At 30.3% G+C, this 16,077-nt stretch overlaps 1 protein-coding gene and 1 long non-coding RNA gene across 4 annotated transcripts; both read right to left on the bottom strand.

The window, feature by feature from the left end:
* Positions 1-571: 571 nt before the first annotated feature.
* Positions 572-4,386, bottom strand: LOC146913587 (uncharacterized). 2 transcript variants are annotated; one of them, XM_085716774.1, is made up of 3 exons: positions 4,310-4,350; positions 3,542-3,583; positions 572-2,393 (listed from the first exon to the last, which is right to left on the bottom strand). In XM_085716774.1, the coding sequence occupies exon 3, from the start codon at positions 1,722-1,724 to the stop codon at positions 660-662; it is 1,065 nt and encodes a 354-aa protein (XP_085572900.1). In that variant the 5' UTR covers positions 1,725-2,393; positions 3,542-3,583; positions 4,310-4,350; the 3' UTR covers positions 572-659. The 2 variants fall into 2 exon arrangements, with proteins under 2 accessions (XP_085572900.1, XP_085572901.1); XM_085716775.1 differs by lacking the exon at positions 3,542-3,583 and having other exon boundaries at positions 4,310-4,386.
* Positions 4,387-10,484: 6,098 nt separating this feature from the next.
* Positions 10,485-15,856, bottom strand: LOC146913586 (uncharacterized). Of its 2 annotated transcripts, XR_015013665.1 has the most exons (8): positions 15,255-15,856; positions 15,072-15,108; positions 14,879-14,930; positions 14,476-14,539; positions 13,488-13,597; positions 13,142-13,204; positions 11,369-11,464; positions 10,485-10,880 (listed from the first exon to the last, which is right to left on the bottom strand). It is a non-coding gene; the product is annotated as an uncharacterized LOC146913586 (long non-coding RNA). The 2 variants fall into 2 exon arrangements; XR_015013666.1 differs by lacking the exon at positions 13,488-13,597.
* Between the last annotated feature and the right edge of the window lie 221 nt (positions 15,857-16,077).

Here is a 16,077-nt window from a genome sequence, read left to right as displayed (position 1 = left end):
TAGTGATAGTGGTGGCCCTAAGCATAGTTGGGATGAACAATTTCCCATACTTACAAGACTATGTGGGCTCATGTCCCCACTAAGGAAAAAAATCTCTTTCAAATCTCTTATAATTTTTATTTTACTTACATAAAAAAAAGTAGACATTGTCTTCATAAATATAGTTTTTTAAAGGGAAATGTTAATCGGTGCTCCCGTAACACTAGTTAGGGATGAAAAAGGAAATTATATAGTAGTTAATACATTGAAATTATGTAATTAATTTATAATAAACTCAAAAACAGTTTCCTTTTATGGTACCTTTTATGGTATGCTTAACCAGTGCCCCGGGGGCACCGGTTAGCAGGACCCTTTTTAAAATATAAATGTATACAATTATCATAGATAAACCAATAAATTGGTATTAAATGTAACCAAAAAATAAATAAACTAGCATTAATTTAAGAAATTAATTTTCATGCACGAATGGTGTAATTATTTTTTTCATGCGCATACAATTAAATCACATAAAGTAGATATTGTAGAGATATTTTAAAAATTTATCTCAAAAAGCTTAAAAATTTACACGTGATTTGATTGAATACATGTTTAAAAAAATTACATCGTCAATATATATAAAATAAATCTTAAGTTTAACAGCCATAATGATACAAAATATATCATATTTTTAAAAATAAAACATGTTGCTTTCCTATCATTCTCACATACAAAAGCCATTCTCTGGCCATGTGTCCTATATCCCCACATTTGAAACACTTTATTCCTGTTTCGGGACAAGTGTTAGCCAAATGATCTTGTTTTCCACATTTGTAGCACCTTCGAGTGAGTTCTTGATTCTGGTTTAGGTTTGATCCATTTCCAATGGCTGATGTAACTGGACGATAGGATCTCTGATTCTGATTATTACTCGCAGTTCGAGAGTAAGGCTTTTTATACGGTTGCTTTCCTTTATGGTTCCACCCTTGAGTTGGATATTTAGACCTAGATGGTCCACCCACACTTCCTCGATTAATTCCACCTCCCTTCATTGCTTCTATCTTTCTGCATTTTTCTACAAGTGGTTGGAATTGACGAATTTCTAGTGGCAAGACAGATTCTTTGATGCTATGCTTCAGTCCACCTTCAAATCGTTCACATAGCCAATCTTCATCCACCTGGTCCTGAAAGAAACGAAAATATTTTGCCAACGACTCAAACGTTGCTGCATATTCTCCAATCGTCATTCCTCCTTGTTTCAGGGTCAGAAATTCTTGTTCCTTTGCAGTCCTAGCACTTCTAGGAAAATACTTGTCGAGAAATTTCGTACGAAATATTTCCCAAGTAATATCTTGATTGTTAGCTTCAATCATCTTGCGAGTTCCTTCCCACAAGTATTCGGCATCTCCCAATAGTAAGTAAGATGCATATGTTACCTTTACTTCGTCAGGACACCTCAACACAGCGAATATCTTTTCTATCTCTTGGAGCCATAAGTCAGCTTTCTCTGGTTCGGTTTCTCCAAGAAATTGTGGAGGATCGTGACGTCTGAAATCTACCAATCCTTTATTTTCAATGTTTCGTTCTTCCCTTTGTTGCTTTCGAATATCCCTTTCAGCCTTTGCAGCAGTTTGTTCTGCAATGGCTGCTGCCTTTTCTGCCATAGCTTGAATAGCTCTTTCCATACCTCCTTCGGTATTGCTTGCCTCTCCGTTTTCGGCTTCTATATGATTATTTCTACGACTCATTGGGTTCCTAAAAGTCCTAATTGGTTAGAACCTTATTATTAAATAATATAATAATCTATACAAAGTTAGTACAAACAAACGCAATTAGAACATACATCCTCTAACGTTCCCGAAAGAATCAACCGTGCTCTGATACCACTAATGTTACGCCCCATTTTCCGTAACGATAGAAAATGGTGTTACGTCTTAATACTTGAGTGTCTAAAGCGAATTAAGTTCATAAATCTTACTTTTACTAGTAAATTAATTTGGTTACTAAAAATTTAATTTAAATAAATATCTTTCTTGCATTTTTTTTTTATATTAAGTAAAAGTCTTAGCTCTTGATCGTAAAACATAAAAATAAATAAAACACAAGGATATAAAATATGCATCAATATATTCTACACGACGTTAATTATCTTGCCCTTAGGCTTACATATTCAGGCTTGTCAGGGTAGTTAAATACTTTACAATCACCTGCAAGTTAAAGTACGTCATACTTAAGTGTCAAACTAATTAAACATAAGGAGAGATAACTAGTCCTTAGATTCCTATGGTTGTCCTACTTATTCATGTGCATATCAGTGTTTGGGATGCCCTATCCAGCTCCCAAACCGCATCACCTAGTTCCTCCAAACACTCAATCTTGCGGGTTCCCAAGTGATTCAGTAACTCTCCCGACATCATCTGCAAATTGTAAGGGTGAAATACTCGCTCACAAGGTTAACTAAATGCTAATCATATTACATGATGATATATAATATTTTATAGTTACATGTAATGTTTTTCAAATAAAGAAAATATATAACACATTTATACATGTAATTTCTTTCACCATTAAATCCTGAAAAAAATTAAATAACCACATAGAAATTAAATAATCACAAGAAAATATAAATCAATTGAGAACACAAAAATTTATGGCAACCACACACATCAAAGTTAGTCAAAACATAGATCACTTAACACTTTATCATAATCAATACAAAGGTTATAGTTTTGACTTGTTAGTAGCATCTTGGTTAAACCTACTCCATGGAGACCTCTATTACGAGTGTAAGGCCGTCTCAACTGCCATACCATGATTGTTTGCAATGAGTAGATATATAATCTCTACTCCAACCATTCTGGCCCGATCGCTGCACCTTATTATAGATAGTTCTGCACAGTCAGGTATCACTGCGTCGGGTATTATGATTTCCTCCAGTTAGAGAAGCTATCAATAACTATTGGTAGGAGTTCAAAACGCCTGTGATCCCCAGAAGGTCTGTAGTCGACCCAACCGAACCTATCCTCAGTCTTATATACGTTATCGTATTATAAGAAACAACATGTATTACTCTTTACAAAAATTATTATTTTTGTAAATCTTCAACACAACTGTTTTCATCAACAATCAACTTAACAATTTAATTGTCAAAAGTCATAAATGTACCTTAAGAGAAATTTCTTCAAATAAAATTAATAATAATAACTGTGAGTTAGTTATAAGATAAATAAATTAAGAAAAATATATTATATATACTTACAATACCACGTTTAACTGATTACTTATCATATATATATATATATATATATATATATATATATGTGTGTGTGTGTGTGTGTGTGTGTGTGTGTGTGTGTGTGTGTATGCATAATATTTAGAATGTTTTCTAGAATTTCTTCTTTCTACTTACTGTCCATTTCAATAAATAATATAAATAATCAAATTTGCTCATTAATAATATATATTTAAAACAGATTAATACTACCATTAAATACACAAATTTTCTTAATCTCATGTGATAATATACATATATATCTTGGGCGTTCTCTAAAGTATATCCCCTTACCTTTCAGCTTTTCAAAACTTGAGTAATCACCTTCTTCAACACCTAATTACTCGTCAAAATAATTTTATCTTAACTAACTATCATTGAAATAAACACTAAATTTATTAAATAAATTCTAAAGACAATTTTCCAATAGCTATGATGAACTATTTTATTCAAATGGTGTCAGTAGTGATTATTCTTTCTTACTTAAAATAACTTTTGAATTTTAACATGATGGATTTCTACTATTTTTAACCAAATCTTCCAAAAATAATTATGAGTTATCAAACTTTAAAAATAAATTCTAATACCTACCATTTATTTATATATATATATCTCAATAGATACAACTTAATTAAATTTACATAATTAATATAATCAAGTGTTTAAACTCCTAAATGTGTAGTAAGAATTTAATAAATAAATTCATGTTACTAATCTTTAAAGAAAATGACTATTCCATTTTAATCAGCTCCATCACTAAAAATATGGCTAAGTTAAAACATAACTCATTATTTTTGTAAATTTGTGAAGATCTAGTGAGATTTATAGTTTTGGTTCTCTAAGGCATAAGTAAAATATTAATTTCAACAAAAGTTTATTGAAAGACCAAACTATTTTTTTTTGGTACAAGACCAAACTATTTTCTAGTGGTTAGCTAAGTTACAAGAAAGAACTTTTTGGACAAAATAATACAAATAAAACAAAGGAATAAAAGAACTAGTTTGTTTTTGGACTATTTAAACAAAGTAGTTAAAAAAGAGTAAGAAAGAACTAAGAGTTTACCTTAGGTTTTGTTCTGCTATATGGTATGTGCAGGTTTGTGATTAACAAAGAGTGCAAGGTGCCTATTTATAGCAAAACAAGTGAAGTCTTTTGTGGTGCAAAGAGTGCCACATTTTCTAGTTAAATGGATGTAAAAGATATACTCAAGTTTCTACTTTAGTAAGTTCATGCATTCTGCCACGCCATTTCTCATAATAGATAAGCCCCACGTTAGTACTTCTTATCAGTATCCTATACATTCTTATCCAATATTGTTTATTAAAATAAAAATAAAACATCATAAATAATAAAATTCAATCATATATATTTTTATGGTTTCAAAAATATATTTATTTATTTATTTCGGTAATAAAATTTATACAGTCGAGAAAATCGCTGTCTGAAATCCGGTAGAATTTTAAGCTGAAATTTTTATCATAGCTTGTTATGATATTATATTACTAATATATAACATTATTTTTTCTAAATTCACTCTCTAGAAAAGAATTTAATTATCAGTTAATTCAGAGTAAAATACCGCAAAAACACACTAAATAATGCATAAAAAAATAGGGTGTCACAAAATCTATTGTGAATTTTTAGAGTGCTAGTACGATGTTGGTGGAGACACTAAATGGAGGTCCAATTTTAGCAATATCTGATGTTCATTGGACACCTTCTTTTAGTGATTTCTATAAGCTTAATGTTGACGCAGCGGGTCCGATAGAGGGTGATAAGTGGGGTATTGGTGTTGTTGTGACAGATTATGAAGGTGTTGTTGTTGGTGCTAGTTCTTGGCAAGTAGTTTCATTACCAGATTCAGAGGTTGCAGAAGCCTTAGCTATGCGGAAAGGTTTGGAATTTGCAAAAGACATGTCTTTTCTGAATCTTATAGCAGAATCAGATGCTTTAAATGTGGTTTCAGCGTTGAATGCTCACCAACAATCTTCCAACTATGTTGACTCTATTATCCGAGATTGTATTAGTTTTAAGGGTAGTTTTCGTAGTTTAAATTTTTTGCATATTAGGCGTGAAGCCAACCAAGCTGCTCATTATTTAGCTAAATATGCTCTTAAGAATTTAGATTGCATATGGGTCGAAGAAACTCCGCCTTGTATTTCTGCAGTCTTGGCATTTGATTTATTGGCAGACTTTCGTTAATGAAATTGTCTTTCACGTCAAAAAAAAAAAAAAAAAGACCAAAGATGCAGACCCAATAACCCTTAATTCAATTATTAACATATGTTATTTGTTTTTTTTAAGGCCGAAAAGATATATATATATATATATATATATATATATATATATATATATATATATTAAATAACCAAAACTAGACGATGTTAATTACAACAAACCAAAAGTCGTAAACAGGAAACACGCGGCAAAACAAACTAAAAAACTGCAATTAGACACATGATTAAACTTCCAAAATTGGTAATCGAAATCGAAAGTGACGTATTTCGACTTCAACCATAAAAAAACTGAAGTTTCACCCTTTCACTTAACATATGCAAGTTCTCCTCCTTTGGAATATTGGACAACTACGCTCTTTTCAAATTACTCAAAGAACGGAAAGCCAAATAATATTGAGAGAGAGCCGGACTTTATTCGAAAATCCCTCTAACCCACCAATCTGATAGGATATCATATGTTATTTGTCAATGGCTACTTATTTTGTTGATTTGATGAAAAATAATGGTCAGTCAAAACCCAAAAAAACAAAAACAAAACCTCATTAGATCTTCATCTTTCTCAAGTTGGAGAGGATAGAGAAATACATGACAGGAATTGTGTGTGGAGTGATAAAAATGTTCTAATTTTTTATTTTCAATCAATTTGGACAATTGTTTAAATCAAATGGTGTGTTTCGGGTGTTCCACCGATGAGCCACCTAATTGAACCTTCACCCTAAAATCTATCTAAACACATAGATCATAACAAATTTAATTCATTCCCTTAATAATCAAATAAGAAATTTCCACAATGTTTCACAAAAGAGTAATGATATTTTGACATCCATTTGATGACAACTTTGTTGACAACCTTGTTTTTCTCACTTCTTATTGGTCAAAAACAATGGAGAGAGAAAAAGGAAGAGAGAGGATAACAACATCATGTGAGTATGAGAGAGAAAGTTGTCCAAAAGTTGTCAAAAAATGGTTGTCAAAATATCATTTCTCTTCACAAAAATACTCTGTACATCTTAAACCTCAAGAATTTTCAAAGTGTCCCAACACCTAAGGGGTTTTAAGAAAAGAGGTAAAGAAGACAAGTGAATTGTAATAGTTAAACTCCCTTTTGTCTTCACCTTTATAAACATAAGTTCACTCTCATTTTGTTGAGAGATATAGTTCAGATTAGACTCAAATTCTTCATTCATTTTTACGTCACCTTTTCTCATACTCTCTGATTCCTAATTGTAATCATAATTAGCAATGTGTTTATTTTTGCATGTTGCCTGTAAATATTTTGGCATTATACTAGAATAATCTTTGTGAGTTTCTTCTGGAACGTATGCACAAAAGTAATCTGTCTTTGAGAGTTTAGCGCAACGAAGCCATAGGTGATGCCATAAGCAGTAAGTTTCTATAACATAAAAATAGAAGAGGAAAAAACGATTTTGATACCTAAATGTGTGAATGTATCTTAAGTTGTATCGAAATTTCAAATGCAACTCTAATGCATCTTTTGTTGATAATTTTATGGATTAAGTTGATAAATTAAAAACACATAAGAGAACTGAATTGATTGCAAGAAAACGTATTCAAAAGCTAAAATGACTAATAAAAGACATATTATAGATCTATTTGTATTCAAAAAACGTTATAGTCCTTTTACGTATTTATGTTAATTTAGAGTTGAAATATTTTGCACATATGGTGGTTGTAACAATTTACTTACGTGGCCGCCATCTTCTCAAAAATTATGAATTAGTAGAATTAGGGTTGATATTTTTCAAAATTTTCATGGAAGCAGCATGTTAATTTCACATCATTGACACTTTTTTAGGTCATTTTTCACCTTAACTATGTCAACACAAATACTCTCGTAGGTTAAGCACATATTAACTTTAACTTCATTTATATAATCTTAATTTCACCGTCGTTTTAGTAAATTTGAATACAATTAAATTGTTTTTAAACTTGTATATATATATTAACCTTAACCAAACATATCGGGAAAGTCAAACATTAATGAATAGAATGAAATATCACAATTAATGTATTTTTTGTGGTGATCGAGATTTGAACCCCGGACCTTGCATTTATTATACACTATCTGTATCAACTGAACTAAGTTCACGAAGATACATTTAATGTATTTATTAACAAATTAAAAGTCTCAAACTAATATTAAATTTTAATCTAAAAAAAATAATAATATCTCAAATGTAGTCCATTGACATTGCCCCCTATTAAGTGAAGTGATTAGGTACTTGATTCAGTCTTGGAAGCGCATCATTATATTTTGCACTTCAAAGTAGCATCTCACTTATGAGTCGGATTCAACATGTTATTTTTCATTTTAACAAATCACACTGAATGCAGACCTAACCATTCTAGTAGGAATGATTGCTCAGTTGAATTAATTCCTAGAAGTGAATCATTTCAATCACTTGTAATAATCATTTCAACTGATCAAACAATCCTCATATAATGATTTAAGTGCAATCAACAACGTGGTAATCCAGAAGGGTGTGTGTATTAAGGGATAAGTAATTCAAGGTGTAGTCGCTAAATCGGCCTTAGTCTGACAACATATAAGCTTCAACAAGCAAAATATTAGAGAAGTGTATGGCGGTATTCAAATCTATTTTTGTATTCAATTTTGTTTACGAAAATCTTTGTCAAACCATTCTTAAAGGAGCTCACAACAAAAAAAAAAAAAAAATGAAACATAATAACACCTCATCTTAAAAGTAAGGATCACAAGTTGGTCCCAACGTAATTTTTGAACATAAACATTCAATCTTCTAACATTGAAATTGAAAACATAACATAAACTTGAACATAAATATAAAACTTGAACAAAAATATAAAACTTGACAATAAATAAAATGCTGGAATACATATATGGAACTTGAAAGTAAATAAATTGCTTGAATATAAGCAATTTAAACTAAGAGTTTGGACATAAACATAAAGCATTTTTGAAGTAAATATCACATCTTGGTTCCAACGTAAATTTGGGGACACAAAGAATGGACTTTAAGCATATATGAAAATTTGAATTTAAGTAAAAGCTTGAACTTAAATATAGATAGAACTTGAACAAAAAATGAATGCTTGAACTTAAATAAAAGCCTGAACATAAATATTGAACTTAAACAATAAAAGATGTGTTTGAACTTAAATAAAATTTTGAACGTGTATATAGAATTTGAACAACAAAATGAATGCTTGAACTTAAATAAAAAGCTTGAACATAAATATAGAACTTGAACTTTTTTCCTTAGGAAATATAGAGCTTAAACTTAACACACACACACAAAAAGACAACAAGAAATAGCATTAACAAGAAATACAATGGATAGAAGAAATTGAAGTTCTTGGAAAGGAGAGCAAGAAAACTCACTACAAATTTTTCTCTAAAATTTTCTAAGCGTCTAACATAAAAATTGAAAGCAATGAGGAAGTATTTATAGAGGAGGAGAGGAAGTGTTTTGGTTCTTATGTAATTAGGCTCGTTTTGAGGGGTTGGGTGGTCATTTTTCTCCTTTGATTAAGGCTTGGTTGGTCATTTTCTCTCATTTTACTAGCTAGTATCTAAATGTCCACATCTCATTTTCCTTATATAAAGCTTTATTGTTTTCTTTCATTCTTTTGTCTATAATGACTCAAGTCCATTCAACAATGTAATTTGACTCAATAACTATAAATATTCTAGTGATAAATTTTTGCGAATGAATAAAGTAAACATAATACTCCCTCCGGTCCTATTTATAAGAAATATTAGACTTTTTTTGATTCATTGCATAAATGATGTATTTGGTCTATATTCTAGACAAGATACATCAATTACTCAATAAAGGGAGTATAAAGCTTGATCATGAATAAAGGGCTTGAATATATTTATATATGCAGGGCCGTCTTAACAAATCCGTAGGCCCGGTTTTAGTTTTTAAAGGATGTAAAAAAAATTAAATTTTAGGCCCAAAAAAAAAACATTAAAGAAAATTATTACAAAAAATATACTCAAGCAAGACTTGAACCCATGACCACCCCCACTTGAATCATGAATCAAAAAGCGGCCATGCCACTGATGCACTGCAATCCATTTGATAATTCACACATTAATTAGTACTAGTATTCGACCGGTTGCACGGGAAAAAAATGGATTAGTGTAGTGCATTAGAATGTTGACGCTAAATAACAAAATACTTAATATATATTGTCATTCATATATATATTTATATGAATATGATGAACTTGTTACAACCGATAAAGCAAATGAATGACAACCATCATACTATTTTAGTTAGGCTCCACAATAATGTCTTTTAGTCATCAAATGACCACATTAATGACAAACAAATACAAAGTACATAAATAGCAAAAAAGAAAAAAAAACAATCAAAAAATGTCCTTCAATGCATTTGCTTTTATAACTCCAAAATAAACGAAAGATATCTCAATATTATTACTATAGTTTAAACACATGAGTAAAAGTGACCAAAAAAAGATAAACATAAAAAAAAAAATCTTTCTCATCAACAGATTCAACATCTCCTAATGACTTCAAATATCACTACAAAAAATTATTTCTCAACAATATATTCAACATCTCTTTCGATAAATGAAATTTATTGTATATATTATTTAAATATATCCAATATATTGAAACATATATATTGAATACCTAAAACCCCCCATGTTTGAGGATATCCAATATAATGGAACATAAATTAAATACTTATAGCCCCCCGTGTTTATAGAATATAAAACTTTGGACTTAAATCAATAACTATAACCTCTGCATTTGAGGAAAATAAAATTTCGGACTTAAATTAAACTGTGAGATATTGCATTTCAGACTTAAATGGATCGGAGTTCTAATGAATGATAGATGATAACATTGCAAGTGACATTGCACTAACTGTTTGATTTTACAACTTACTGAAATGACAGTGAGTTTTTGAACACAAAATTCAGCTATTTTGATACCGTTTGGAAAGAAATCATTAAAACAATGATAGAGAAAATGTAGTTGACATTGCCACAAAATATAAACCGGATAAATATAGGGGTTCACGTAGAAGCTACAAAGATATTCACAGGTTTACTTTCTTTTAAATTACTTAAAAACATTAAATCTGGAAGCTATATCTAGATACACATTTGATTTGAGGATAAAGAGGTAGTTTCAATTGAATCCTTTTCCAGAATAAATCCAGGAGCCTTCGCCTGAGGCAATAACATCTCAACTTTGAACATAAGAATTACAGAGTACATATAGGCCTGTCTTCAGGTTTTTGTTGTACGCATAATAACTCATGTATGCATCGTATGGCTTCAGAAGAAATGCACGTCTCAAATAAATGTGTATCTAGTAGTTCCTGTGGCATGCTTTCAATCCAGAGTCTCCAAGCCTAAAGCCATGAAATTTGATGTAGTTACAAACTTTGAATCTATAATGATAGGACACAAGTCAAATAGGAAATTCTATATAACAATTAAATTTAAATGTCCAAAAAGGTTGAGAGAGTGTTATGGGTCATAAAACCCCTTAATCTAATCAGAAAATACTTATGTGATGTTCGATAGGTACTGTTCATCCTGTTTTTAACTTGAATATAAGAAAACCATACAAAAAAATTCAACCGCTGCATCCAAGAAAATAAAATAAACGACTGTGTTTTTGAAAATTATGTGAGGGACCTGATGAATTGTGCCTAAGGCACGGTAGGTAAGTATTGTCCTAATCTTATTCCCACAAATTATCTCCAGTATTTTTACGCCATGGTCTTTATCTCGAATAGGAAATAAAGTTACCTCATTGTCTTTATCTCTCAAAATGAATCAACAATCAACAATACAAAACGGATGTCTTTCATGTTGAATTGGAAAATAAGCTTACCAAATGAAGCCATCTCTTACAGAAAAGAAGAGCCCGAATGAAAAATAGTAAAACCTCATTTCATCGCAAGTTTGCCACACAATGTCTTGTTATACCCTACAGTAAAGAGAGACAAAAAAAATTATTCAACATGTGAATATACTCAATTACACATGATTGTCAATTGACATGTCTTGTTCATCACTATTAATTAGTAGACACCCAAGTGAATCGCAGACATACTCATTTTAAACACATCAAAGATTAAATCATTAAGAAAAGAGTATATAATTAAATAAGTAAGCTCGATTCTGCAAATATATAATTAACCCGAGTGAATCGTAAACATACTCATTTCACTCGATTCTGCAAATAAGTTTAAAGAGAAATCATTAAAATACACAGCATATAGTTACATCACAACTATTACATCACTATAAACAAAATTGGGCATCAAAATATAACTCAAAAAATCACATGAGTTGAAATTGGTGGTGAGGTGTTTGATATACTCTATTGACGATGTGGTGATTGCGGTAGATATCCATCCTAGTCAAAATCGACCCATAAAAGATGAAGACCATGAAGAATCATGTGAAGGAACATGCTTCCTCTGAAGAGTCCCCAAAGTTGTTCAATTTTATAGATACAATTTGAAAAAACTGACATGAATTAAGGTTTTTATAACATGGCTAGGAAATCAAAGTAGGATAAACAAAAAAAGAACAAAGAGCTGGCAACTATTCAACCCATAATTAGATAGGAAAATTTCTAGTTCATAAGACTAAGACATAGAGTGAGACTTATTGATATACACAAAACATGACAAAAATTTATTTCATCAAGAGAGATCAAGTAAAGTAGAACCGAAATAAGCTAGCAAACATTTGAACTATTATACACGTTAACCTTTTTTAGATTTTCCAAATCATTCATCCATTATGCATCGGCTCAAATTGAAGTAAACTTCACTTTATAAAATAAATGAAATGTAAAAGAAAAAAAGGTGGCGTTTATGCAATGATGTAATAATTTTATTGAAGAAATCTCATAGATTAAAAAACTTGTGCCAACTTTGACAACCTAGTAAAGATGATAACTTTTACTTCTACTATTTTATTGATGCATTCTTTAAAATCTTTTCATTTATAACATCAACACATAGTACAACTTGTACAAAAAAATCGCTAAAGTAAAAGTTAAATAATCTCAATCATTGCCAAATTTAAAGAGTTGAAAACAGGGCACTCATATTCGTTGAACCAGTAAATATAATTTTAGTATTCTAAATAACTCTAGTAACAAAAGATGTGTGTGTGGTATCCTGATGAAATATAATTTAAGTATTCATATAATTTTAGTATTCTAAATAACTCTAGTAACAAAACTGAAAAAATAGGTACTAATTCTAGCATCAAAAGATGATGAAATAAAATACTAACTCTTATTTTTAATTTGTATGTGTGTGTGGTATGCTACTTTCAAAAAAATCAAGAGCCAATCAAACTTTAGCCTAAAAACAGAGTTACCATGAAGTTCTTCCAAAAGAACCAATCAAAAAAGACAAACTTTAATTAGTAAAAGTGAAAGAAGAAGGAATAGAGATTCACACATATGCTAATGGTGAATGATGTTGAAAATTCAAACATCTACAGATAATAGCAATTGAATGCAGCTCATGTTAACAAATAGTTACTCACTAACAATCTCTTGTCATTATCACACTTAAGACTTCATGAAACTTTTATTTAAGACAAAATTAATATTAAGACAAAGGAGTTTAATATTAACAACCTGTTGCAAATTGCAATTGCTCCAAATCTTGAGATCTTCCTAATTTGTCCACCTTTAACTAACCTAAAATCAAAACGAAAATGATTCATATATTAATATCAAAACTAAAAAAATCATCATTTTTTTTTATTTAGACATTTTCTCAAACACTTTGTTCTCTCCTGACGTTGAACATAACTTAATTCAAATTGAGGTCACTCAAAAATGGGAAATACATAGGTGGCACTAAAATAGAATTCCCTTATCATTTATTCCAAACAAAAACTTACATATTAATGCATCCTAAATAGGATCCTTTCTAATTCAGTTATAAAGGTCAATACGCATAGAAAGAATTGAGTCATACCAATCAGATGCATCAAAGTCCTCCAACTATCATTTGAGTTGCTTGTTCTCCCAAGAAACTCCTATAGTGAATTATTATATCACATAGCTCCAACATTTTTAATTTGCATTCTGCCATGAAATAATACTAAAAAATTAAAGTTACTGTAATTAAGGATGTGAAAGTATGACGCTTCAACTTAAAAGTCACTATTAAGAATTCAAATTAGTCTGAGTTGCTTCTAATGAAAGTTAAACATGATTAAAATCCAAAATCCCAAATATCATAAAGAAGCAAATCATTGGGCACAAAAAATAGCAAATTCAAAGTAACACATGTAACAAAGTAATACTACTTCATGCTTCATAAGAAATATGAATCATCACAGATTTTTTTTTTCTTCTACAGTATACAATACAACATGATTAAAGCCATCATTCATATTCATTTAAAAATACAGACTTGCAGCAACCAAAACTTTGAAAATGAGGCTAGTACTTACATGTTATTGGTAGTTAAAAAGTCTTTCAAGAGCATGAAGAAGCATGTCGTATATTGATATTAAATTTCCATTTGACAATACCATTACCAAAACAAAAATGATAATTCATAACCAAAACATGAATTGGAGGACATTTTCTTTTCCAAATAATCTAATGAGGGCCATAATTTGTATTATCCAAACAGAGCTATTAGTTTACTTTCCCCTAAAGAACTAATTAAAGAAATGGAATCAATGCTAATCCTGAATCATTGCTAATACTTTTAATTTGAAAGTGACATAGTTGGAACTTTGCAAGTTTGATAGGCATATAACTGAAAAAGTGGAAATTTCTGGATTAAATATTGAAAAAATAAGTCTAATTGGTAAAAGTAGAAGAGTGATAATCACTGTCCATTATATGATATGCTTTATTACATGTTTCACATGTGAGCCAACAATGAAGAAGCTATAATCTATCCTAGCAAGCAAACAATGAAGAAGACAATAGAGATTAATATTAACAACCTGTTGCAAATTGCAATTGCTCCAAATCCTGAGATCTTCATAATTTGTCCACCTTTTACTACACCTAAAATCAAAACGAAAATGGTTCAATATCAATATCAAAACTGAATTACTGATGCTAACAACCTATGATATTTGAAGCTAAAATAGCTAGATAAAAGCTCATTATAATTTACAAAACAAAACAATAATTAACTAAAGTTTTACAGTTCAAATGGAAAATAAAATCTGCAGCTGTTACATTTTCTGCAGCTGTTACATTTTCTGACTGCAATGGAAATTAAAACATGATGTGAGTGGTTTTCTTCAACTATAAATAAAATTTTACTTGAATTTTTTTTTTGACAAATTTCAAAACATAATGGATCTGTAAATCTAAAAATAAAAAGGGAGGAATCATTACCTCCACCAGAAACAATATCATCCATTACTTAGCAACATATCCAAAATTCAAACTGCAAAACCAAACAATATCAATACTCATAGAGATGAATGATATGATAATTAAAAACAACTGGAAGAAAATTTCACCCCAAAGATGGGTATTTTCGGATCTGATACAAAAACGGGTTAGGGTTTTAAAATTCAAATTTCACCTTGCTTATTTCTTCATCAATTTCTTCTTGACAAAGCCTATACACAAAGGAATTAACTCAAAATCAGAAACTAAATGCAAAAAACAAAGAAGAAAAACTATCTATTAAAATTCTGGTCACCAACATGTTTATTTTCGGATTTGAGGAAAAAAATGGGTTAGGATTTCCATATTAAAATTTTACCTTGCTTATTCTTCTTCCTTGATTTCATCTTCCTTTTCTGTAGAATGGTGTGGTGATTTTGTGAGAGGGTTGAGAATGATGGAAGAATATGGTTTATAAATCATCTCAGAAGTAAACTTGATAGATCTTTAAATGAATGAGTGGGATTTGAAGAGAATGAAGAGAGGAAGATTTTGGTGGTTTTATTTTTGGGTATTGGCAGACGGATTATGAAGAGAGGATGAAGAAAGAAGGTAGGAAAAAGGCTTTCATGGAGGGGGTGAGCGAAACGTGAAAGAGTGGGAGGAGGAGAGAGAGAGAGTTGTGATGAGTTTGTGGGTGCGGGAGGAAGAGAAAAAGTGAGGGAAAAAAAGGAAAGAAGTTTAGAGTGAATGAGAAAGAAAGGATATAGAAAGTGATGTTTATTGGGATAAGAGAAAAAGTAGGAGGGAAAGAATGATTTGAAAAATTTTGAAATTTGAATTTTGAATTGAAGAGGGAAAATGTGTGATAATGATATTTTATAATTTGTATTGTGTGAATGCTTAAAGTGGCAATAATAAAATTATTTTTTAATGATGATGTGACATGAAGAGGCTTGAGGATGTGACACATTGGATTGATGCAAATCTTAATAATATACAAGCATGGAACAACAAATAGGAAAAATATTTGCATCAATCCAATGTGTCACATCCAATGTGACATGAAGAGGCTTGAGGATGTGACACATTGGATTGATGCAAATATTTTTCCTATTTGTTGTTCCATGCTTGTATATTATTAAGATATAACCAATATTTTTGTGCCTTGGAAACAAAAAAATTAATATTTTGGGCCCCAA

This window comes from Medicago sativa, chromosome 6 (genome assembly GCF_051527215.1).
Source record: "Medicago sativa cultivar Bolivia chromosome 6, Bolivia_mono, whole genome shotgun sequence".
Classification (NCBI taxonomy): domain Eukaryota; kingdom Viridiplantae; phylum Streptophyta; class Magnoliopsida; order Fabales; family Fabaceae; genus Medicago; species Medicago sativa.
Note: the sequence above shows the minus strand (reverse complement) of the source record. Positions and strands in the feature narration are given on the sequence as shown.

Excerpts from the sequence above, each read along its gene's own strand:
- LOC146913587 (XM_085716775.1), bottom strand. The coding sequence starts at position 1,724 with ATGAGTCGTAGAAATAATCATATAGAAGCCGAAAACGGAGAGGCAAGC.